This window comes from Haliotis cracherodii, unplaced genomic scaffold, assembly GCF_022045235.1.
Source record: "Haliotis cracherodii isolate W230 unplaced genomic scaffold, xgHalCrac1.p SCAF_6, whole genome shotgun sequence".
Taxonomy (NCBI): Eukaryota; Metazoa; Mollusca; class Gastropoda; order Lepetellida; family Haliotidae; genus Haliotis; species Haliotis cracherodii.
The window spans coordinates 61,407,878-61,434,764 of NW_027266319.1; the positions used below are offsets into that span (position 1 = coordinate 61,407,878).

General features: G+C 41.1%; 3 protein-coding genes across 3 annotated transcripts; all 3 read right to left on the reverse strand.

The window, feature by feature from the left end:
• Positions 1-3,934: 3,934 nt before the first annotated feature.
• On the reverse strand, positions 3,935-5,789 carry LOC139445651 (dynein heavy chain-like protein 2). Its single transcript, XM_071226840.1, has one exon. The coding sequence runs from the start codon at positions 5,641-5,643 to the stop codon at positions 4,246-4,248; it is 1,398 nt and encodes a 465-aa protein (XP_071082941.1). The 5' UTR covers positions 5,644-5,789; the 3' UTR covers positions 3,935-4,245.
• A 4,996-nt stretch (positions 5,790-10,785) lies between these two features.
• Positions 10,786-12,550, reverse strand: LOC139445432 (titin homolog). Its single transcript, XM_071226577.1, has one exon. The coding sequence runs from the start codon at positions 12,362-12,364 to the stop codon at positions 10,967-10,969; it is 1,398 nt and encodes a 465-aa protein (XP_071082678.1). The 5' UTR covers positions 12,365-12,550; the 3' UTR covers positions 10,786-10,966.
• A 4,034-nt stretch (positions 12,551-16,584) lies between these two features.
• Positions 16,585-25,367, reverse strand: LOC139445542 (complex I assembly factor TIMMDC1, mitochondrial-like). Its single transcript, XM_071226684.1, has 8 exons — positions 25,301-25,367; positions 23,741-24,043; positions 22,460-22,625; positions 21,258-21,346; positions 20,743-20,810; positions 18,763-18,841; positions 17,760-17,861; positions 16,585-16,878 (listed from the first exon to the last, which is right to left on the reverse strand). Exons 2-8 carry the CDS (start codon positions 24,013-24,015, stop codon positions 16,812-16,814), a joined length of 846 nt encoding a protein of 281 aa, XP_071082785.1. The 5' UTR covers positions 24,016-24,043; positions 25,301-25,367; the 3' UTR covers positions 16,585-16,811.
• Between the last annotated feature and the right edge of the window lie 1,520 nt (positions 25,368-26,887).

Consider the following 26,887-nt stretch of genomic DNA (forward strand, 5'->3'; position numbering starts at 1 on the left):
CATACTTGATTTTACAGACCGCCGTCATATAGCTTGGAATGTTGCCGAGTGCGGCGCTAAACAACAAACAAACAAACCAACCAACCAACCATACCTCGGATAAAGTCATCAGCAGCCTCCCCTCAGCCGACTGTAGCACGGTCATTGCCTCCCAGCCCATGGCAATAAATTCATCAAGCTGGGGCCTGTTTGTGGGGACATCCAGGCAGGTTGGCCAGTGTGCACCATGGCGAGCGGTAAGAGCCTGCTGCAACTCAGTATTGCGCTCCCTAAGAGCTGCAATTTCTATCATTCTGTAGATCAGACATGGATGGCCTATTTGAAGGTGAACATGACAGGAACAGAATCAATTTCTTTCTCGCATTTACGTTCTGTGACAGCCTGTGACGTTTGCACAGACAGGACAGAACAAGAGGAAGAGGCTTTCACAGATCTCCCCATCTTACCCGACCTCTTTTCAAAGAGATCTTTCAGATAATCAGGACCCGTGAAGATTCCGGGGTAGAATAGGTCTTCAGCAACCCATGCTTGCCGTAAAAGGCGACTATGCTTGTCGTAAAAGGCGACTGACGGGATCGGGTGGTCAGGTTCGCTGACTTGGTTGATACATGTCATCGATCCCAATTGCGTGGATCGATGTTTATGACGTAAATCACTGGATTGTCTGGTCCAGACTCGATTATTTACAGACCGCCGTCATAAAGCTGGAATATTTTGCCGAGTGCGGCGTTAAACATCAAAACAAAACCGTCTTAGTGCAAACGGACATACCTAAAACAATTGTCAACTCGTTGCGTACTGGTTCACGTATATTTCCCCATATATTTTATATATTTCAGATGCAATTTACAGCACATCGGGACATGCGGAATTATACAGTATGATTGAACACATTTAACTGTGTCTTGGGTATATTTATAGATGCAAGACATATGTAAAATCAAAAATTATTTCTGAAGGATTCTTTGACGAAGAACTTGAAATCATGCGCGCATTCTGATTGGTTTGTCATATTTTCGCACATAACATTCATCGATAGGGGGACGAGTCTTCTTGCAGGTTACGGAAAGGGGTGAGTGGTGGCGAATGATTGCGTTCTGTTTTATTGTATTAATGCGCCATTGCGGTCATGAGAATGAGACAAAATGCATCGATACGATGCTAAAGTGGTGCGATATTAGGGTGTGTAAGAAACAGATTACTGCACTCGTGTCTGTCAGAAACCAGATACCATTTTCTTTCGACCCTTGAAGATCCGGGTAGAATAGGTCTTCAGCAACCCATGATTGCTTGTCGTAAGCGGCGACTAACGGGATCGGGTAGTCACACAGGCCCCTGAAGCAGGATAGTGGTATAACTGAAACACTGGACCCATATATACTACTCAAAGTTTGATAAGGATCACTAGGTGATATGTGTGTAAGTTACCAGAAACATAACAAAAGACATGACTCTGACTCAGAAACGTGTTTAATCATGTTATGAATGAAAATTCATGAACGGCATGAACTTGTATCAATATGGAATGTTTGAAATCTGCAAACACCAAAAGGCATTACATTAAAAAATGTTAACAGCAAACAAGAGAAAGAATTACACAGTTATGAGGGATAGTCCATCATTACACTTAGTCGATGAAGTGTCAATATCGAGTATGACCTCCCCTTGCATCAATGACGGCCTGACAACGTCGAGATATGCTGTCAATAAGCACCCGGATGTTCCCAATGGGAAGGTTGTTCCACTCTTCCACAAGGGCATGTCCGAGCTCTGCCAAAGTCGTGGGTTGTGCTCTACGGCGTGAAAGGGCAACCTGCAGCATATTCCAGACATGCTCAATCGGGTTCAAGTCCGGCGAGCGCGCTGGCCAATCCATGCGGACAATTGTCTCCTGCTCAAGGTACTGCTCAACCACCCTGGCGCGATGAGGACGGGCGTTATCATCCATCAGGATAAACTCAGGGCCAACAGCACCAGCGTAGGGTCTGACGTACACATCGAGGATCTCATCCCGGTACCTCACCCCCGTCATTGTTCCTCTCTCCAGGACATGAAGATCTGTCCTTCCATCTCTGTTGATTCCACCCCAGACCATGATGGAACCACCACCATAACGGTCATGTTCACTGATGTTGGCATCATGGAAACGTTCACGTTGTCGTCGCCACACCCGCTGCCTACTGTCTGTAAAGTCCAAACAATACCTGGACTCATCGGTGAACAGAACTGGAACCCAATCGTTCCGTGTCCAAGTGACATGATCTTCAGCCCATTCCAATCGCTCCAGCCGGTGTCGAACAGTCAAGGGGATTCGGACACATGCCCTTCTCGAGTAGAGACCTGCATTGTGAAGACGATTCCGTATCGTCTGAGTGGACACATTCACCCCCGAGGCGTTCAGGAGGTCGTTACGTAGGCTGGTTGCTGTCCAGAAGGGATGACGTCGTGCCTGAAGAGCCACAAAATGATCTTGGCGTTGGGTTGTCGACCTCTGACGACCACCCCCATGTCGGTGTGCTGCTGTATCAAATTTTGCTGTCGGGACCAGGCCCTGCTTACAACGCTCTGGCTGACGTTTAGTGCATTGGCAACGTCACGTTGTGAATAGCCAGCATCAAGCATTCCAATACATCTGCCCAGTTGTTCTGTCGTCAGGCGACGTCTTACACGTTGAGGGGGCATTGCGTAGATAAACGTAGTGTAAACACTCAATTGAGTTTACAGTTTCAGAATGAATCAGACACCGTTGCCTGATTGGAAATCGTGCAATGGTAGCAAAAGCATGAACTGTGATGTGAAACGCATTTCCCATGGCATGAAATGCACGTGCACGTGTGTTGGAGACGTTTTTGATTTCACTTGAACACAATATTGCCAGTTATGCAGTTATTTTGTTTTTTTATTCAGAAAAATATCTACGATCCTTATCAAATTTTGAGTAGTATATATAAATAGACAAGGTACATCACTCGCCATCTTGGCCGAAGTTGAAATCGGCTGTATCGTTTAAATTAAATGGAAATGTGTGCATGTCATGTTCACAATACCTCCCCACCTCCCTCCAAATACGACTTGCATGTCACAAACCTTTATTTTTGGCAATTTATTATCTATATCGGGCGATTTTATCGACATATTGGCTCAGTCGCGGCTGTGGGTCACGGAAGTAAACAAATAATCTCCGCGCTCAATGGCATCGAGTGCTGCGATTGGTCCTCGCTCCAACCATAACAAACGCACATGGGGATATTTACCAATCAGAGGGCCACAGCCGCGACTGAGCCAATATGTCGATAAAATTGCCCGATATAGGTAATAAATTGCCAAAAATAAAGGTTTGTGACATGCAAGTCGTATTTGGAGGGAGGTGGGGAGGTATTGTGAACATGACATGCACACATTTCCATTTAATTTAAACGATACAGCCGATTTCAACTTCGGCCAAGATGGCGAGTGAAGTACCTTGTCTATTTATATATATGGTCCAGTGCTTCAGTTATATCACCATCCTGCTTCAGGGGCCTGTGGGTAGTCAGGTTCGCTGACTTGGTTGATTCATGTCATCGATCCCACTCGCCGTCATATAGCTGGAATATCGTTATGGAGTGTGGCGTTAAGCAACAAACAAACAAACATTTTCTTTCGCTCGTTTGTTGCGCTTTAAAACAACTCATTGAAAGATAAATGGTGTCTGGCAGACACTCGTGTATTAATGTCAACGTGAAATAAACCACGCTTCGTTTTCATTATTCTTTGCGAGTTATCGCGTACCTATCTTACATAAGTACATAGTGTGTGTCTTATATGGATACAAGTCCTGATACACATACATGAAAACCCCAGGATGTGGATGAATGTATTATGTCAATTTATTACTTTGTGAAACACGATACACGTATCAACAATACAAATGTAACTTTAAAGAAGCTTAAAAGATAAATGACAATTTGGTATGTAATTTGGGAAATTATAGGATTATGTACAGCGGAATGCTAGAAAGTATGTACACTTTAACGTATGTTATCCTTCAGTGTCGTATAACACCATTATCATAGAACTGATTATCTCTTTAGTAACAGTAAGTATTTATCAAGACGCATATTTTGTTGATATGATTTATGTACATACATTGATAAATACGTATAAGCTTTTAGATCAATACTGAGTCTGCAATGTGATAAGACCACCTCAACTGATCAAATACTGAGATTCATATATTCGTCATGAACTTTCCACGATCTCAAATCACTCCCAAATAACCGGGACAGTTTTCTCTTCCTTCCAACTGATGGCCTGAGACAGGAATGGCGCCTGAATGGTCATCTTGCCCTCTGCATTCAGGACACTCGTCAACATGGACTGGTCCACTTTGTCCGGGAGACGAATGCGCCTTCGCAGTGTCTCAGTCTCGCTGTAACCGTCACACGTGCTCTCGCGTTCGGCTTCCACGATGACGTCACCACTTCTTACAACTACCCGGATGTCGTCTGGTTTGTAGCTGGACAGATCGAACCGAATTTGGAAATATTGTGATGTTGAGGAGGCAGGAGCTTTCTCATCGATTTCGGCCTGAGTCTTGTCAACATCTTCCTCTCCATCAGACATCAGTCGTGCTACTTCTTCCTCTTTGTGCATTATACGGACTGTCGTCTGCTCTGGAGCACTGTCACCTGTCGTCTGCTTCTCCACGTGCAGGAAGTCATCAGCGTCATCTGTGAGAGACAACTTCTCGTCATATTTCAACATTAGGCAGGTATCTCCTTCTTCCCCTTTCTCTTCCTCGCTTCTCTCTTCCTCGACATCCAAGGACTCCGTTTCTGTTGTGTTGTCGTCTTCCGGGCGAGGTTCCTCTCTGTCTAGAGCTGTGTTTGCCTGTTCAGCAGATTCTTCCTTCTTATCAGGACTCCCAATGACCAAATCTTTCTTCTCCTCAGGAGGAAGACCAAAGATGCTGGAAAAAAGTCCCGTCAGATGTTCCATGCCTACTTGAAAAGCTGCTTGGGCTTCCCTATCTATTTCCATTCCACCGTCGTCATCATCATCATCGCCCGTGTCACTTGTCCTGGTAGGGTCAGTTTGGATATTCTCCTCCTTGTGTTCAACTTTCTTCTCATCCTCTTGCTTCTCCGGTTTGTCCTCCACGCTGTCTTTCGCGGAGGCGGGGATCTCAATGGTGACCTTGCCGTCAACATATCGGCAGATAATTCCCGTTTTGTCAACACCAGGTGGCAGCGGAAGTGTTCTTGTGACCCGGAAGGAGTTGCCTGGGTCATCATGTCGGCCACACACAACTACGGCGCTGTCTGTGACTTTCACTTTTATTTCATCTGCAGAAAAACCGCGGAAATCGAGGCATGCAATCCTAGACTTCGGCACCTGTTTCTGGGAAGGACACTCCCCCTTCTGTGCCCCTCGACGTGTGACACCCTGACATGTTTCTGTGTCACATGGGCGTCTACCGTGACAGCTTTCCGACCCAGGGTTGTTGTGCGACATCACCATTAGTGGGCGGAGAATGTCGTGGAGGAAACCCATATTACTCAACTGCTGCTGTCGACGGCACGGGTGTCTCGGGTAATAGCAGGGTCTTGAATACCCGGCACGGTCTCCGAACACGTTCTCGGGTACCACGTGGAACAACATCGTCGTTGATGGTTTGTTCTCGTCAACGCTGTAGGTGAAGTAGTTCGATGTAAATGGCCCAGTTACGTTGTATATACACTTGGAGTTCGCGCTGCTTCGGCGGTCTGTTGTTAGTGGTGTTCAGTGTTGAAGCTGAAAGACAGAATGACATCCAGTTAAAACCCTCACCTTATATACAGCTACACAACAGACCCACAACCTCGTCGATTCTTCCAGCAAACGCATCGAGAAAGCAACAGAGGATTCGAGATCTCAGATGACAGCTGTTACTGTTTACGGATGTGACGAAACAACGCCAGTGCGCATTCGCGAGACTAAAAATATCCCAGTAGGCGGAGCTTATTGCTTCTGGATTGTTCGTGATCTCGCTCGCTGTCAGCAGAGTCCCACTGTCATTCAGGCCAGCTTGGTGTTATTCATGTGTATGTATTGCATTTTCTCTAGCGTAAGTTTTAGTAAAATGTCGTTTTAGAAAATATTTGTGACATTTAAATCAAAGAAATCAACAATATTTAGGGAGTCTCATCCAGGGAAGGATCCAGGTGTGTGTGTCCACTTCGGCCTTTGTAACTTCAGTGGAGGGGGTGCGGTTAAAGAATGACTAACACGATATGTAAACCAATATTAAACATGTTATCAGGGTATGATATCTTTTTACCTTTAAAGTTAATCTGAGAATCGTCGTTAATTCCATCATAGTCTCTGAATTCTTCACACATTTAATCAAACATATTTGCAATTTTTACATTGTCAATTAATCCAAAAGTTGATCAATGATCATCTTCATTACTCTGTCGTATTGTATGAATTTAAATTTGGGGTATTCTTTGGGTAAAAATGAAGTGGAACGCTTCTACAAGGGGGATAACTCATCTTAGTTAACACTAAATAAAGCCTTTGGAGAAGCAGGAGTGTATTGTGGATTGGATGGGAATAATCGAGATTGGTTATAACGGGTGGGGGGACGGGTGGCCCAGTCGTCTAAGGCGCCGCGATTCGCGGTGCAGAGTTGCGTCCCTTGGGCACGCCAGAAACCTGTGATTGTGGGTTCGAATCCCGGTTCACCCTGATTATGTTTCTAGGTTTGTCAGCACCATACCCGTGCTAGTGGGTTTCACCAAAGTGGTAAACGTCTGAGACCTGCATCACTTCGGGCTTTCCTCTCACATTAAGCTGACACGCCGTGATATAACTGGAATACTGTTAAAAGCGGCGTTAAACCAAACTCACTCACTCTGGCTATAACGTTTTATTTATACATTTAAAGTAGCAGCAATAACTATCTATATTTTTGATTACCAAGATGAATAAAAAAGTAAACGATCGTGAGCAAACAAAATCTCTACTTCTGTAAAAGAGCTCGAGTTACGGGTGTGGCTATGTTATTGGCAAACAGATAATATCAATGTTAACAGGGACGTTGCTATATACTAGTGTACAAAACATATATGAGTGCCCTACTGAGGATGAGGCACGCTAGGCCCAATTGTCTGAAGCGCCACAATTGGCTGTTCAGAGTTGCGTCCCTTAGGCACCCTAGAAACCTGTGATTGTTCGAATCCCGGTTCGCCCCGATTATGTTTCTAGTTTGTCAGGACCATACCCGTGCTTGTGGGTTTCACCAAAGTAGTAAACGTCTGAGGCCTGCATCACTTCGGGATTTCATCCCACATAAGCTGACACGCCGTGATATAACTTGAATACTGTCAAAAGCGGCGTTAGTCCCAACTCACTCACTCTGCTGATGATACTTTTTTTAATGTGGTGACACGCGTTTAAGACACAACGGAGAGAAAAGGAACGTAGCACACACGTTCAGTCTTCTAAAAAATGCATGAGAAACAACTCTAGAATAATGTCTAGTAGTATAATGTATGAGAAACAATCCCAGAATTATAAGTCTGCTGTACAGTGCATGGAAAACAACCCTAGAATATTGTCTACTGTACAATGTACGGGAAACAACCCTAGAATAATGTGTCCACTGTACAATGCATGAGAAACAGCCATAGAATAATGTGTCTACTGTACAATGTACGGGAAACAACCCTAGAATAATGTGTCCACTGTACAATGTACGGGAAACAATCCTAGAATAATGTGTCTACTGTACAATGTACGGGAAACAACCCTAGAATAATGTCTACTGTACAATGCATGAGAAACAGCCATAGAATAATGTGTCTACTGTACAATGTACGGGAAACAACCCTAGAATAATGAGTTGACTGTACAATGTACGGGAAACAATCCTAGAATAATGTGTACTGTACAATGTATGGGAAACAACCCTAGAATAATGTGTCTACAGTCGATATACGGAAAACAACCAAAGAATAATCTGTCTCCTGTACAATGTACGGGAAACAACCCTAGAATAATGTTAACTGTACAATGCATGAAAAACAGCCATAGAATAATCTGTCTCCTGTACAATGTACGGGAAACAACCCTAGAATAATGTCTACTGTACAATGTATGGGAAACAACCGTAGAATAATGTCTCCTGTACAATGTATGGGAAACAACCCTAGAATAATGTCTACTGTACAATGCATGAGAAACAACCCTAGAATAATGTGTCTTCTGTACAATGGACGGGAAACAACCCTAGAATAATGTCTACTGTACAATGTACGGGAAACAACCATCGAATAATATGTCTACTGTACAATGTACGGGAAACAACCCTACAATAATGTCTACTGTACAATGTATGGGAAACAACCCAAGAATTATGTCTACTGTACAATGTACGGGAAACAACCCTAGAATGATGTATCCACTGTACAATGCATGAGAAACAACCCTACAATAATGTGTCTTCTGTACAATGGACGGGAAACAACCCTAGAATAATGTCTACTGTACAATGTACGGGAAACAACCATCGAATAATGTCTACTGTACAATGTACGGGAAACAACCCTACAATAATGTCTACTGTACAATGTACGGGAAACAACCCTAGAATAATGTCTACTGTACAATGTACGGGAAACAACCCTACAATAATGTCTACTGTACAATGTACGGGAAACAACCATCGAATAATGTCTACTGTACAATGTACGGGAAACAACCCTACAATAATGTCTACTGTACAATGTACGGGAAACAACCCTAGAATAATGTCTACTGTACAATGTACGGGAAACAACCCTAGAGTAATGTCTACTGTACAATGTACGGGAAACAACCCTAGAGTAATGTCTACTGTACAATGTACGGGAAACAACCCTAGAGTAATGTCTACTGTACAATGTATGGGAAACAACTCTAGAATAATGTGTCTACTGTACAATGTACGGGGAACAACCATAGAATAAAGTGTCTACTGTACAATGTATGGGAAACAACCCTAGAATAATGTGTCTCCTGTACAATGTACGGGAAACAACTCTAGAATAATGTGTCTACTGTAAAATGTACGGGAAACAACCCTAGAATAGTGTGTCTACTGTACAATGTTCGGGAAACAACCCTAGAATAATGTGTCTCCTGTACAATGTACGGGAAACAACCCTAGAATAATGTGTCTTCTGTACAATGTACGGGAAACAACCCTAGAGTAATGTCTACTGTACAATGTATGGGAAACAACTCTAGAATAATGTGTCTACTGTACAATGTACGGGGAACAACCCTAGAATAAAGTGTCTACTGTACAATGTATGGGAAACAACCCTAGAATAATGTGTCTCCTGTACAATGTACGGGAAACAACCCTAGAATAGTGTGTCTACTGTACAATGTTCGGGAAACAACCCTAGAATAATGTGTCTCCTGTACAATGTACGGGAAACAACCCTAGAATAAAGTGTCTCCTGTACAATGCATGGGAAGCAATCCTAGAATAATGTCTACTGTACAATGCATGGGAAACAGCCATAGAATAATGTGTCTACTGTACAATGTACGGGAAACAACCCTAGAAAAATGTCTACTGTACAATGCATGGGAAACAACCATAGAATAATGTGTCTTCTGTACAATGTACGGGAAACAACCCTACAATAATGTCTACTTTACAATGCATGGGAAGCAACCATAGAATAATGTCTACTGTACAATGCATGGGAAGCAACCATAGAATAATGTCTGCTGTACAATGCATGGGAAACAACCCTAGAATAATGTGTCTACTGTACAATGTACGGGAAACAACCCTAGAATAATGTCTACTGTACAATGCATGGGAAACAACCATAGAATAATGTGTCTTCTGTACAATGAACGGGAAACAACCCTACAATAATGTCTACTTTACAATGCATGGGAAGCAACCCTAGAATAATGTCTACTGTACAATGCATGGGAAACAGCCATAGAATAATGTGTCTACTGTACAATGTACAGGAAACAACCCTAGAATAATGTCTACTGTACAGTGCATGGGAAGCAACCCTAGAATAATGTCTACTGTACAATGCATGGGAAACAGCCATAGAATAGTGTGTCTACTGTACAATGTACGGGGAAAAGGCACAGAATAATGTGTCTACAGTACAATGTACGAGAAACAGCCCTAGAATAATGGGGGGCGGAGGTCTTGTTCATGTTGTCCAAGTCAGCAAGTCTGACCAGCCGATCCCGTTAGTCGCCTCTTACGACAAGCATAGACGCCTCTTACGGCAAGCATGGGTTGCTGAAGACCTATTCTATCCCGGATCTTCACGTGGCTCGAGCAGTATAAATATTATTTACAACATACACAGCGTGTGTATTGCATGATATGAGTCTTCATATCAACCGAGATGCTTCTGCGAGATAAAAAATTCAAAAGAAAACCTGTGGATGTATGCCTCGTCATTTTATTACATTGTGAAACATGATACACGTATCAACAAAACAAATGTTTGGTGAAATATATGAAACTTAATATCACATGACAACGTTACAAATATAGCCTATGAATTGTGTGCGAACAAAGATCAACAACGAAATGAAAAAATAATGCAATATGTGGTAATTTTGGTAATCATTTTGATGAATGTAATTGGATTATGTACAGGGAGGAAGTCAGAGTGTACACTTTAACCCAATACTGACGCGACAGTAGTTTACATTTTAAAATATAAGTTTAAAACTAAAACAAAACAATGTAAACAATTCTTGGCATCTGACAGAGAAATGTTTTTTATCAAACCATCAATTTTATAACACGATTTTCATAAGACCTATAATCCGTTTAGCTACAGTACATATTTGTCAAGACGCACATTTTTACTAAATAACATATATTTGAGACAGGAATGTGACCACCTCAACACCTCGAATACTGAGTCCCATATATCCGTCATGATCTGTCCACAGTCTCCAGTCACTCCCAAATAACCGGGACAGTTTTCTCTTCCTTCCCACTGATGGCCTGAGACAGGAATGGCGCCTGAATGGTCATCTCGCCCTCTGCATTCAGGACACTCGTCAACATGGACTGGTCCACTTTGTCCGGGAGACGAATGCGCCTTCGCAGTGTCTCAGTCTCGCTGTAACCGTCACACGTGCTCTCGCGCTCGGCTTCCACGATGACGTCACCACTTCTAACAACTACCCGGATGTCGTCTGGTTTGTAGCTGGACAGATCGAACCGAATTTGGAAATATTGTGATGTTGAGGAGGCAGGAGCTTTCTCATCGATTTCGGCCTGAGTCTTGTCAACATCTTCCTCTCCATCAGACATCAGTCGTGCTACTTCTTCCTCTTTGTGCATTATACGGACTGTCGTCTGCTCTGGAGCACTGTCACCTGTCGTCTGCTTCTCCACGTGCAGGAAGTCATCAGCGTCATCTGTGAGAGACAACTTCTCGTCATATTTCAACATTAGGCAGGTATCTCCTTCTTCCCCTTTCTCTTCCTCGCTTCTCTCTTCCTCGACATCCAAGGACTCCGTTTCTGTTGTGTTGTCGTCTTCCGGGCGAGGTTCCTCTCTGTCTAGAGCTGTGTTTGCCTGTTCAGCAGATTCTTCCTTCTTATCAGGACTCCCAATGACCAAATCTTTCTTCTCCTCAGGAGGAAGACCAAAGATGCTGGAAAAAAGTCCCGTCAGATGTTCCATGCCTACTTGAAAAGCTGCTTGGGCTTCCCTATCTATTTCCATTCCACCGTCGTCATCATCATCATCGCCCGTGTCACTTGTCCTGGTAGGGTCAGTTTGGATATTCTCCTCCTTGTGTTCAACTTTCTTCTCATCCTCTTGCTTCTCCGGTTTGTCCTCCACGCTGTCTTTCGCGGAGGCGGGGATCTCAATGGTGACCTTGCCGTCAACATATCGGCAGATAATTCCCGTTTTGTCAACACCAGGTGGCAGCGGAAGTGTTCTTGTGACCCGGAAGGAGTTGCCTGGGTCATCATGTCGGCCACACACAACTACGGCGCTGTCTGTGACTTTCACTTTTATTTCATCTGCAGAAAAACCGCGGAAATCGAGGCATGCAATCCTAGACTTCGGCACCTGTTTCTGGGAAGGACACTCCCCCTTCTGTGCCCCTCGACGTGTGACACCCTGACATGTTTCTGTGTCACATGGGCGTCTACCGTGACAGCTTTCCGACCCAGGGTTGTTGTGCGACATCACCATTAGTGGGCGGAGAATGTCGTGGAGGAAACCCATATTACTCAACTGCTGCTGTCGACGGCACGGGTGTCTCCGGTAATAGCAGGGTCTTGAATACCCGGTACGGTCTCCGAACATGTTCTCGGGTACCACGTGGAACAACATCGTCGTTTATGGTTTGATCTCGTCAACGCTGTAGGTGAAGTAGTTCGATGTAAATGGCCCAGTTACGTTGTATATACACTTGGAGTTCGCGCTGCTTCGGCGGTCTGTTGTTAGTCGTGCTCAGTGTTGAAGCTGAATGACAGAATGACATCCAGTTAAAACCCTCACCTTATATACAGCTACACAACAGATCCACAACCTCGTCGATTCTTCCAGCAAACGCATCGAGAAAGCAATAGAGGATTCGAGATCTGGGATGACAGCGTGTTACTGTTTACGGATGTGACGAAACAACGCCAGTGCGCATTCGCGAGACTAAAAATATCGCAGTAGGCGGAGCTTACCGCTTCTGGAATGTTCGCGATCTCGCTCGCTGTGGGCAGGCTCTCTCAGTCATATGGGCCAGCTTAGTGTTGTTGATATAGACAAGGCGTTCGTATATTGTAGTTTCACTAGCGTCAATTTCAGTAAAATGTCGTTTTAGGAAAGATATAATTGACATTTAAAACAGAGAAATCAACATTATTCGGGAAATCGCACCCAGGGACGGATCCATGATCTTGAAAAAAATATCGTCTTACGTTTAAAAATTGTGTGGTGGCCACCCTAGAGCGCCTCGACTCCTTTAAATAATGTTTTATGGTATACATTTCACCATTTCTGTGACGTCACCTATTCAATATATGTGTAATACCACACATGTATTTAATAATTCTTTTTTTTATATGAAGCAAGTTGTAGCCTTTATATCCTTGTCTAACGGAGATATCCATTTATTTTCTGTCGGAATATTCATATCGATGTGTGTTTTCTAAGTTAATATGAGAATCGTCCTTCATTCCATCACATGGTCTGAATTCTACACACTTTTAATCAAAAATATTAACAATTTAATCACGATTTGCTAAGTTGTTTATTTAATGTGAAAATATCCAACAGAGAGGAAAATCGGGCGCAGCCTCATTCATGTTCTATATGCATCTGGCTGTCAGCCGTGAGACTGAAATTAAACACCCGTCCCAGTTGTGTGGCCGGCAGATGATCAACTACAACTACAACGATATAATACAGGAATAACTGTAAACCAGATTTCATGACAAATCAAACAGAGAGTGTCCCTAATCTGTCGGAAGAACCGTGTCTATAAATTTCCCGGAACACAAAATTGCAACCTAAAGCATTTCTATAAACTGATTTTGAGTAATATTATTCATACAATTATTCCATTGGTTTTACTGAGGTTTTAAGAAAAAGAGCATGTTTTACACCTTTTCTGTCAAATGTTGGTCAGTGCTTCTTGTGAGCCTCGACCACCCTCACAGTACTGCTCCCATTTAAGTGTCAGGATTAATTAAGATCAAAATTAATGAATGTCCTTTTAATACTAGTTGACGCTTCTCCATATAACATGCAGTGATCGTCCGGAATGTGGGGTTTCCGGGCTGACAGGGTTGCCCACTTGGCAGTCTGTATTGTGAGAACCATGTCACGATTATTGGAGAGTGAGTGAGTCGGGTTTAACGCCGCTTTTAACAGTATTCCAGTTATATCACGGCGTGTCAGCTTAATGTGGGAGGAAAGCCCGAAGTGATGCAGGCCTCAAACGTTTACCACTTCGGTGAAACCCACAAGCACGGGTATGGTGCTGACAAACCTAGACACGATTATTGGAACACTGTGATCAAAACAGCTCCGGGGTGGTTACATACGGGCTGCTTAAATATCATCCTCGATTATCCAGCGTATCATATCTCCGTTCAATTACGATAATATTATTACACGCTGGATAATCGAGGATATTTTCCTTTTGCTGGTCAAATAACATATGAATATCATCGAGTGTGAAAATGTCGATTTTTTCAGGTCACGAGATGAAATAAAAATGTAATTCTATCATAATCGAATTTTGAAGGATGCGCGTTTTTAGGCCAAACAGATGTCAGCATTCTGAAACGATTCCGGTAAGATCACGATCTTAAATCAACCCTTCTTGTAACCGTGATCAGATCCTAGTTTTATGTATGGAGCCATGTCTGTTATTAAGTTAATCATGAACCTACATCACAACATTTTAGTTGACAGACAAACAAAGAGCAAGATTCTAACAGCTCACGCCTTTGATGTCTTCATTTCACAACTCTTGTTGTCATACCTCCATGTCAGCATGATGAGATCTGATATGTTCCCATGGTCTTGATAAAATACTATGTATCCCGCCATGGATGGAAATAAATTTCTCAGCTGGTGAATAAATCCCGTATACCCTGTCATGAGCAAGTCAGGCTGCACTTGGATTTCTGAAAGGCACAATAAATCCCTTATACCCCGTCATGAGCAAGTCAGTCTGCGCGTGGATTTCTGAGAGGTAGAATTAATCCCTTATACCCCGTCATGAGCAAGTCAGTCTGCGCGTGGATTTCTGAGAGACAGAATAAATACCTTATACCCCGTCATGAGCAAGTCAGGCTGCACATGGATTTCTGAGAGGCAGAATAAATCCCTTATACCCTGTCATGAGCAAGTCAGGCTGCACATGGATTTCTGAAAGGCAGAATAAATCCCTTATACCCCGTCATAAGCAAGTCAGTCTGCACGTGGATTTCTGAGGGGCAGAATAAATCCCTTATACTCCGTCATGAGCAAGTCATTCTGCATGTGGATTTCTGAGGGGCAGAATAAATCCCGTATACCCCGTCATGAGCAAGTCAGTCTGCACGTGGATTTCTGAGAGATAGAATAAATCCCTTATACCCCGTCATGAGCAAGTCAGGCTGCACATGGATTTCTGAGAGGTAGAATAAATCCCTTATACCCCGTCATGAGCAAGTCAGTCTGCGCGTGGATTTCTGAGAGGCAGAATAAATCCCTTATACCCCGTCATGAGCAAGTCATTCTGCATGTGGATTTCTGAGAGGCAGAGTAAATCCCTTATACCCCGTCATGAGCAAGTCAGTCTCCATTTGGATTTCTGAGAGGCAGAATAAATCCCTAATACCCCGTCATGAGCAAGTCAGGCTGCACGTGCATTTCTGAGAGATAGAATAAATCCCTTATACCTCGTCATGAGCAAGTCAGTCTGCATGTGGATTTCTGAGGGGCAGAATAAATCCCTTATACCGCGTCATGAGCAAGTCAGTCTGCGCGTGGATTTCTGAGAGGCAGAATAAATCCCTTATACCCCGTCATGAGCAAGTCAGGCTGCACGTGGATTTCTGAGAGGCAGAATAAATCCCTTATACCCCGTCATGAGCAAGTCAGGCTGCACGTGGATTTCTGAGAGGTAGAATAAATCCCTTATACCCCGTCATGAGCAAGTCAGGCTGCACGTGGATTTCTGAGAGGCAGAATAAATCCCTTATACCCGCTTCAAAACAAAAAGCCACATGCTTTTTCGGAGTCAATGAAAGTCATGTGACATAGCAGAAGTTAGTCTCAGCTCAATTTTGTTTTCTATCAATTTTAAATTTGTTTTAATTCTTTTACAATGTCATTATAACATGTCAGTAAGATAAATTTGTTGTAGCAGGATCATTCGGAGTACATGGGGTTTTACGCGTCCCACCAGAGACCATATACATGTATATGGTCTCTGGTCCCACGTCAGTTGGAGAGCTCCTGGTACAAAACCTAGCGCGATACTCGTAAAATTCCATATACCCCTCGTAATCCTGCTACAGCTTATAATGTATAATTGAACATGCTCTTAATTTCTACGTCATATATGACTCTTGTTCAAAAGTTGTTTTATCAAGGTTTGAACATTCAAGGCCTTCATATAAGGTGTTATTGCAGACAGCAGGAGGTTGTTTCCAAATTCAAGGCATCACTGACAAAATTATGTCCGATGCAATTACCTATTTTGACTGTTCAAAGCAGTATTACATCAAACTCACTTTCTCTGACATCTTGATTTTGTGTTGATATACACATGGATATTTCAATACTTAGATACTGTATTTGCCCTAATAAGCACTTAGAACACTAACACTAGAACATTCTGTTTTCTGTAAAGAATGTGTACAATAAACAAAACTAATGGACAGTCATGGTGCTGATGGAGTTGCTTACAGATAATTACAGATTGATCAGGGCTGTTAACACGGAAAATAAAGTATGCTCTAAAATGTCATGCAATCAATGGTTGGTGGATGTGGTAAATTGTTTCCTGTAAAAGCAATTGTCCCCAAGAAAAAAGTGTGGTGAAAATGACAAAGGAGTTGATATGCTTTTGTTTTATTCACATCCATAATAGGTATACATTATATATAAAATGACATTAAATTAGGACTACCAGATGATTTCAAACACTTTATAAAGACCCTTCCCTGTCACTTCATAAGGAAGATGGGTCACATCTTCTGTATCTTGATAGAGTGTTCAGTTAGCTCATGCACGAATGTTCAGTGACAAAGCAAGCAGAAGGATGACACTCCATCAAGGGAGATAACTACGACATTGGCTGGGGCTGAAGTTGTTCTCCTGTTTCGGGTGATACAAGAAGGCCTCTTGATGCTCTGGGAAGAGAACAGAAACATATTGTATGTGATATTTCTTTATCTCAAAATTGAACGAAACAAGAACCAAACAAAATTCACATAAATGTCATGTTTATCCAACTTATCATTCGCAGATGATCTTATCATAATGAATACTTCAACATCAGTAGTTTCACGTGTTATGCTGCAGTCGTCAATGTTGTGACAGCCTGTAAATATCTGAGTAGCAACAAAACTGATTCATAACATTAGCAATTAGGGGTGAAACGATACAGCAAGGTCAAGATACGATAGATAACCCCATACACAGATCACAATACAATACGTATCAACTATGCTTGTAAGAGACGACAAGTGGGATCAGGTGGTCATGCTCGCTGACTTGGTTGATGCATGTCATCGTATCCTAAATGCATGGATCAATGCTCATGATGTCAATCACTGGATTGTCTGTCCAGGCTCAATTATTTACAGACCGCCGTCATATAGCTGGAATATTGCTGAGTGCGGCGTTAAACAACAACAACCAACAACAATCTACAGGATGTAACAAATGTTATATTTGGGATAACACTTTCTTAGTAAAGTACAGATTCTCATACTTTTTTGTGTTGAGTCCCGTCCGGGATTCGAACCCACACTTGCCAGGGTGAGGCACCTAATCGCCAGCACACAAAGTCAGCGATCTAACCCACTCAGCCACCGAGGCTTCCACAAAAAATGAAAGTCCGACAACTGGTAGTCTGGATCACATACTTTGAGTACCCCTCTGACAAGTGTAAATTGGCACGGCTCCCAAAATATTTATCCCAAATATAACATTTGTTACATTTGACCACTTTCTAAATGGCATTGTGTGGCATTAAACACCAACAATCTACAGGATACCTGACACTTACTTCTCCATCTCCAGGTGTTTCTGGACCTTCCAGTAGTTCCTCTGTTCCTGAGTCTCATTCAGTGCATACATGATCCCCCAAATAGCTGTCCCTCCTACAAGGCTGGAATTGAAAAGACAAAACGGGACAGTTTTTAACATGCTTAAGTTTGAAGTGAGAGAATGTTTAACCTGTTAATGTTAAAAATTAGGGCTTCTATCATTGTCCCTTATGAATCTTCAGGAATATGAGCAGAAAAAAATGAGGAAAAGTCTAAACATTTGATTGCAATTTAAGCAATTTCGTGCAGTTTGGCACAACATTCACACCAAGAAGTGTAATAAGTCAATGGCAAAAGACAATAAGTCAAATAAACAAAGATGGCCGATGCAATAAAATTTCGAAGTTAAATCAGTACATCTAAATAATCGGGCATAGCTTCCACGCACCCGGCTACCCGCCAGGTCTGGGAGCAATACTGCCATAAACTTCACCCCCCAGACACAAGGACAACTGCCACAAGCGTGCAATGTCTGACCCTTTCCCCATGTTGAAGCATATTGAAAAAAACTTACCTTGTACTTACTTACCTTTTGTTGAAAAAAATCAAAACTCCATTGCAAACATAAGACATTCATACAACATATATCCCCGTGTTATGGGTTTTCGGACATTGAAGAAACTTTCATAGTTTTTTAGCTAATCACATGAACAACTGTAAAACATCTCATTCACATATAGGCTGAAAAATAAGTCATCATCTGAGTATTTACAATTTCTGTGTGATGCCACACCCCACATTATAGTGCAAGTATTCGTGATAGAAAACGTATGACGTTCAAAAAAACCTGATGCTGAAAGCTTTGTTTGAAAACTTAACAATCCATGACAGTTGTCCGATTTTTGATAATATTTGTCAGAGTGTTTTTTTAAATCTTTGATTATATTTTTACGAGGAAGATGATTTTTTCCAAGGACTACTGTAATAAAAAATGTGGAGATATTTCACATTCCTGAATCTTACCCCATCACTGTTCCAAACACACCACCAGCAAACATTCCCTTAAGTCCCAAGTTGCACTTCAAGAAGGCTGCTGTTATTCCTAAAACAAGAGAGATTGATAATGTCGAACCAAAGCACTTACTTTAGACTTTAGTATCTCAGTACAAATGCTCAAAGATAATGTTAACACTAGAAGTGTAGTTCTTTCTCAGAAAGCTGCTTGAAAATTGTGTACCAGTAAGTACCAGTAGCAAACTTCCTATCTACCAAATATCTTATTTGCTACGTGGAAATTATATGGCAGCATATTTCTGCTGTTGACAAATTATTTCTCACAATTAGTCTAGATCCATCTTTGAACACATGAATGCCATTTAGAATGTGGTCAAATGTAACAAATTTTATATTTGGGATAACACTTTCTTAGTAAAGTACCGATTCTCGTACTTTTTTTGGTTGAGTCCGATCCGGGATTCGAACCCACATTGCCAGAGTGAGGCACCTACTTGCCAATGGGATGGGACTCAACCCAAAAAAGTATGAGAATCTGTACTTTACTAAGAAAGTGTTATCCCAAATATAACATTTGTTAAATCTATCTTCATTGAAACATTGTAAGTTGTAACTTGGACTTAATGGCAGTGAGTGAGTGAGTGAGTGAGTGAGTGAGTGAGTGAGTGTGTGTGCTTTTACACAGCTTTTAGCAATAGTCCAGCAACTTCACAGCAAGGGACACCAGGAATAGGCTTCACACATTTTAACTGTAGGGAATTGAACCCAGGCCTTTGGCAAGATGAACACCACTGAGCTACCCCATCATCCCAAAATTGTATGAACACAATCAACACATTGTTAAGTGAGTCTTCAATTCATTCTAATAAACATCTTTGGCATATTTGGATCCCAAAGAAATGACAATAATACCTGAATAAAATCTTTTCTATCACTGTAAAAACATCTGAGTGAGTGAGTTGGGTTTAACGCCGCTTTTAACAGTATTCCAGTAATATGAAAGCATGTCAGCTTAATGTTGGAGGAAAGCCCGAAGTGATGCAGGTCTCAGACGTTTACCACTTCGGTGAAGCCCACGAGCACGGGTATGGTGCTGACAAATCTAGAAACATAATCGGGGCGAACCGGGATTCGAACCCACACTCATAGGTTTCTGGCGTGCCCAAGGGACGTAACTCTGCACAGGGAATCACGGCGCCTGAGATGACTGGGCCACCCGTGCCCCCTAAAAACATCTTTGTTTGCAAATACATAACTGATTAATTTCTGTGTGGCAAATAATATTTCTTTTAAAATGTTTTCTTTTCATGGTAGATAACATATATACGATATCTGCTCATCATCCTAAGCGTGGTAAGTTGATGAGTCGGTTAGATTGCAGCTAGAGATGCTGTACTGCTTAGATGTGCAGGTTACGCAAAACGCCAAATAGAATCTATTCATTTTTTGTTTTACGTCGCACTCAGCAACATTCCAGCTTTGTGATGGCAGTCTGATAACAATCGAGTCTGGACGAGTCTTTCTATAAATACCAAGGGGTTGTAACAATGATTCCTTAATCTGGAACTGTGGAAGTCCAACCGATCTTAACCAGTATGGCATAGTCTGTATTAACTGGTTTTCACGATGTACCAAGTTCAACACTAATAACGTATTACAGTATTGTAATTATAAATATCAATGAGCTGACATCATGTTAGTAAGCTATTGTGAGCGGCATGGTTTCCATGCTTTGTTTGTTTTTTAATGCCACACTTGGCGATATTCTGGCGGTCTGTAAATAACTGAGACTGAACCAGACAATCCAGTGATTGATATCATGAGCATCAATCCATGAAATTGCATCAAAGAACTCAGCGAGCCTGACCACCTGATCCCGTTAGTCGCCTCTTACAATCAGTATGTATTGCTGGGTACCTGTTCTAACCGTATATCCCCCCCAGATCAAAGTCGTAGTTCCTGAAAGTGCCAGATATAAGATAAACTTACCTAAGCCTACTGAATATTCCCATGGGGATGACTTATTGCGATATACAGCAATGGACTGTGATATACCTCTGAAACAAATTGCAAAATTAAGTCATCAGCTTTCTAGGCATGTCCTGTGGTCAAACATTATTTTCAAACTGATCACATTAAAACTTGTTTGATAATGATGTTACCCAAAACAAAACAATTATTGTTTCAAACATCCAAACAAAAAAGTACTTGTCCGGTATCTCTCAGTCTTCTCAAAATATTCCCCCATCCCAATCACATATATTGATCTGGGCCCACTTAGCGCTAAGACTATCGTAAACCTATGTTAAAGTATGGGAGTTCCGATCATCTTAGCGCTAAGATCACTTTGTGCAAGCGTGTCCTGGTAATTAAGAAAATAACCATAGAAGAAAATGCAGCCAGGGGATTGTCCCAAGACAAGGGAGTTAACTGACTTTAAAGTTTAAACGTCCAGTTTCAACCCTTGACCCTTTCAACATCACAGACTAACTGTTATTACTTACAACAAGGACACTGTGAACAGGGAGACTTTTACTGTCCACTTGGCTCCATCCAACAAACTCTTCATGAAAATAGAATCTTGAAGTGATCTCTGAAATAGATGCTTATATTGACATCCAATTGTACCTAATGCAACATTATGTCATATGTATATAAAACATTGGCAAACATGTGTTATTAGGAAAACCTAATGCTACAGGGCAGAATTGCTACTTATTGCTTCTCATTTGGATGTTGTTTGAAGGAAAATGCAGACAATGTGAGCAAGGCGACATTTTTTATAATTCTTGGTTTGTGGATGCACCACTCTTTCAAAATGTTGAAAAAAATTAAAATACAAATTAATCCTTTTTTAATTACTGACGATCTTTACTTTAAAACATGCATAAAAACTTCAAACATAAAAAGATTTTGTTTCTTCGTTGAGTGTAAAGCAAAGGGAAGTCACTCTGATATTTCTGCCTGGGATCCTTCACTGCAAAGCGCAGTGGTGACAAGTTTATTGTCTGGCTGCCAAAATGGCGACATCTTTCATGCATTTCACCATGACATGAATATTGTTATATTGCCATTTTTGAACAAGCTGTGTGCCAGGAATATAATAAAATGTTCTTGAAAAATAGAGTTGTTTTACTTTTGTTACTCCAGAATATCTTTTTCATACCAACCTTACTTTTCAGGACAAAAGTCAAGTAAAAAATATCTGAGAGGTGTTTTGTGTGTGTGGTTTTCTTAATTTGCATACATCATTTTTTAAAAGAGTTTGAAATCCATAAACCAAGAAATAAAAGAAATGTCACCCAAGATTCAAATGAACATCCATTGAGGTTGACACTTGCAAGTAAAATGTCTCATCATCAATAAGGGACCAATCAGAACGACTGTTGGAATGCCATTTTATAATTGGTAACTAGCTCTATCATGTCACCAATATTTATTTATTATTATTAGTTTAAACGAATTTGCATCAAGTACAATAATCATCATGTTAAGTGCCCTGCTTCAATAAGAAAGAGTGAGTGAGTGAGTGAGTATGGTTTTACGCCGCTTTTAGCAATATGCCAGAAATGGGCTTCACACATTGTACCCATGTGAGGAATTGAACCCAGGTCTTCGGTGTGACAAGCGAACGCTTTAACCAGTAGGCTACCCCACAGCCCCCAATAAACAAGAACAAGAACATGGGACCAAAACATCCACTCACAAACGCCCTGAACCGTGTAGAAAAGACGGTGGCCTGGTGCTTCCTGACAAACTCCTCCCTCGCATGTCGGCCGCCCACGAAGGACGTGATGAGGAAGGTGATTAAAGCTGTCTGTGTTGTCACCTGCTTTATAAACTGCACCTCTGGGCTCCACCCACCTATATGACTGCGGATACAGAAAATAGAAAAATAGGCTCGTCAAAATATATTGCATCCTTTGCATGGATGCCTGGACATTGAGGCTGGATGCAAATGATATGCTAAAAAGTGTGTCAGTCTTTATCATTGACACTTATTCTGTTGTAGCATGCACTGTTAAACAAAGTTTTCTATTTTGGTAACAAATTTATTAATCATAAATACTAGTAATAAGTATGCATAGTTTATGTTCACCAAATACCAGTGAGATTTGTAAACCCTTCAATACAGAGCCTGGAACTTTCCTGATATAAGAACCCTGCATATTTGACTAAATATGACATAAATTTCATACTTTCTGCATCAATCTGATGCACATCATTTTGCTGAGAATATGAGCACCTTTTCCAATATGGTACCTTGTAGTAGTAGTAGTAGTAGTAGTAGTAGTAGTAGTAGTAACTTCTCATGAGGACGACCTCTGCCATAGGTCACATGTCAATAAGACAGCAACTAGTTTTTATGAGATTCTGTCGGACGTGAAATCCCTACCTTTGGATTGTTATCCCGACAAATAAACCGACTGAGCCAAATGTAAACTTTAGCGCAAATTTCCCTAGTCATGTCTAAGGCAGTAAGGAAATGAATGGAAAGTGTCCTGTTGGTGACTGACACTTACGAGTGAGTGAGTGAGTGAGTGAGTGAGTGAGTGAGTGAGGTTTTACAAGGCTTTTGCAATATTCCAGCAATATCACGGCAGGGGACACCAGAAATGGGCTTCACACTTTGTACCCATGTCAGGAATCAAACCCAGCAGGATGAGCGAACGCTTTAACCACTAGGCTACCTGACTGCCCCTGACACTTACAAAGGTTACTTACGGGTAGATCTATATGGTGTCTCATGTCTTTAGCTTACACACACTTATGAGTGATCCCCTTGCCATTTTGGCACACTCGCTTACAACTGATTTGCTAAAGAAAACAGAGTCCTAATACAACAAATAATATCATGTATGACGTTTCACGTCGTTGCTATCATCCCCAAAATCTAACTTGACTTGTTAAACAATTTCTTGGTGTGTCATCTTGATCTTCAATTTCAAAATTTAGGGAAAACCCTGACAGCAAATACACATCTCACTTTTTTGAAAACATCTTCACAAGACGGTCTTTTCCTGTTTCTTTCATCATATATTCTTGTATTTCCCTTTCAGAAACAAAGTTCACTGTTTTTATGCTGTCTATGGACACAGCCTGTTCTATTTTGTCTGTGGCTGTTGGATTCTCTGCTGCATACACTCTTGGGAAGGACAGTGTCTGCCATATTGACTGTCTCGGCATGCGGTGACATCGGTCGACACTGGGCTGTGGACATGCCAAGACAAATCCAGGAGGACCCTTGCAGGACTCCATCATGCTCTGCACAATCTCATTCACTCATCACCTGCGAGAAAATCAAAGATCGGGGATCATTAATCAGTGTTACAGAATTGAAATTAAGCGAAACACCCAAATGGTTACCGTATTCGACGTAATAAGCGCCCCGCTCTAATAAGCGCCCACGGCGATATTTGCTAATATATTGGCTCGTGAACAATCCCAATTAGCACCCTTTCACATTGATCAATGTACACAATACTTATTTATTCGCATATAATATGCACTCGTGTGTTAAAAATATAGCACCCTTAATTATGGGCAATTAAATTCTGGCAAAATATATTTCTTGTATGTAAACATTTCAGGCTGTCAGTATAAACCATGAAATTTATTTTTCAACTCTGTTTTTTTCGACAAAATAATATTCTAATAAGAGCCCCCTATTTCTAATTTTGAGAGCGCCCTGGGAGCTTATTACGTCGAATACGGTAAATACACTGTACTTGGTCATTTCCAGTCAAGGTCAGGACAGTGTAAGGAATGCCATTTCAGGGTTTTATGCGACACACAAAAGTGCGTCCAGTACGCACAAATGTAGAGAATGGACGCAGAAAAAAATGTGCTGCGTCCCAATGGACACACAATAATACACATTGTACCTACAGCACAACAATAGTAATTATGGGTGTCTGTTATTTGGTCCATCAATCGTGATCTCTTGATTATTGATTCACTCCAGCCTCCTAAAGTAATTATCTCAACATACCCCTTTCATAAGTCCAGGTATATCCCTGCCATTTGTAAAGACAATACTGTTTCTGTGTGATTTTGGTCTTCTGTAACCGTTAGACAACACTTTTGACTACACCCTTAATTACACTACGTCCAACACAAGACATGAAGATAGAAATGTTCGTATAAATGGCCTTAGTAAAATTACTCCCTTTTTACAGCATGGGCCCAACAAAATAAACAACATAAATTATTATTTTCTTATCGTCATTTCAAGTGTTAAAGAGTTAGCTATAACAGAAAGAGCAACGAGAACTCTACCGAAACCACTGGTAAAAAAGACACATTATTATTATTATTATTTTATGTACGAGACTCAGAGTTACGAAACATACTATGCCTAATAAATACGGTTGATCAATTGCCATTTCGTATATGGATCGACGCATTTCTAGGAGCATTTTATTAACTCTTCTCTTTATATATTTTATCGATCAGAATATCATGCTGACTTGTGACAGATATTATTTCCCCGTGTATTTGTTGTCATAAGCACGAGCATAACTAGATCATGTGTCAAAATACTCACCTGCGATTTCAAGTTCAATCCATGTTTATCAATGTCAAGTCGCGAAGTTACCTCCCTTATTGACATGTGCGTGGTTATTTATAAAAGACGGATCACAACATTATTCCGTAAAATGATGAAAAATAACATTCAAATTGCGGTACGTCACAGAAACCATTGTTCGATTTGTACCTTCTCAAAATATTTGTTATGTCAGATGTCCCTGAGGTAAATCTGTGTTTTCTCTGAGGTAACACGCTACAAACAAATCAGTTTAAATTACATGGCCAAACATAAGTGTTTTGATTAAATTATTGTGGTATTTTATTCGTTAAAATGGATAGAATAAGAATGTTATCTTTACTTTTGAAGCGGCCATAAAATTTCCGAGTCCCGTGATGGGATTCGAACCACGGACATCTGATCAGAAGTCGGACGCCTTGTCCACATGACCAAAGAGGTTAACCTCGTCAGCAAGTTGACAAGGTAAGGATGTCATCTGTGGGATGACTCCACGCCCTGCCACATAAACACAATATACACAAAATATACACATAACTAACCACTGTGTTGCAATGTTGTTAGAGCGGGCAGATCACAGGCATCGTGACATCGATTGCCATATTCTAGAAAAACTGAAACAATAAGGCCGCATAAAAAAAAAAATGGCCAATAAAATTAAGAACATGAAAAATGACCTTTTCATATGTAGCCATTCAATCATAATCTACATACATACTGCATTCACACATATAGATGATATTTAAGTTGTTTATATATAATTACCAATCAATGCATTACCTTAATGCACCTCATTCATAAAACTAAATGCACAGACATATCTACAAGATACATAAATATGAACCAAACACAAACTAACCTTACAGAGATCCTGAACACAACAAATATATCACCCACTGATTTGAATGCAGTCTACATAACCTCTGATTTCTTTCAAGTGTAAGTGACCAACTTATTTAGCAAAGTCAGCTAAAAACAGAAGAAACCTTTTACTTACATAATACAGAAGCTGGGAAGGAAAACAAAGCAAGCCGCTTGTGCTTTTGGTGGCTGTATAGGTGAAAGTGGCTATTGTTGTGTTAGTAGTTTATAAGTGCTGGAGCTGGTCTAATTGTTGTTTTTTAGACTGATCAAGTAATCTAGCTTGAGACAGAAACGGGCTAAAACAGAAACATGACAATTAAAAGACTTTACTAAAATATTTACAAAGTAGCAATAAAATAAACTCGGCCACACTTTGATCAGTAGTGTATTTATTACATATATTATATATATTCACAATATATAAGTCACAAAAACCCAACTGCTACAGAAAAGCATGCATTCGATGCAAAGATTTACTTTTATGCCCCGTGCATTTCACTACCCAAGAATGGGTATAAAAACATGTGTGTTAACGGGATTCCATATGCATTGTTCAGCATCGTGCTGACAACAACCACTCAGAAAAACAACAAAATTACGCAATTATTCAACATTACGAAAAGCCAAGCCTGTCCGAAAATGAGCGTCTGCGAGCCATTGGTATGCTTGAAGCAGGATCGAGTCAACGTGATGTTGCAAAACAATTTAACGTCCATGGAAACA

Excerpts from the sequence above, each read along its gene's own strand:
- LOC139445651 (XM_071226840.1), bottom strand. The coding sequence starts at position 5,643 with ATGTTGTTCCACGTGGTACCCGAGAACGTGTTCGGAGACCGTGCCGGG.
- LOC139445432 (XM_071226577.1), bottom strand. The coding sequence starts at position 12,364 with ATGTTGTTCCACGTGGTACCCGAGAACATGTTCGGAGACCGTACCGGG.
- LOC139445542 (XM_071226684.1), bottom strand. The coding sequence starts at position 24,015 with ATGATGGAGTCCTGCAAGGGTCCTCCTGGATTTGTCTTGGCATGTCCA. Across the intron at positions 22,626-23,740 it reads GTGAAGATGTTTTCAAAAAA|TCATATAGGTGGGTGGAGCC; the intron begins GTGAGATGTGTA and ends CTGTATCCGCAG. Across the intron at positions 21,347-22,459 it reads CTACACGGTTCAGGGCGTTT|AGATCACTTCAAGATTCTAT; the intron begins GTGAGTGGATGT and ends CATCTATTTCAG.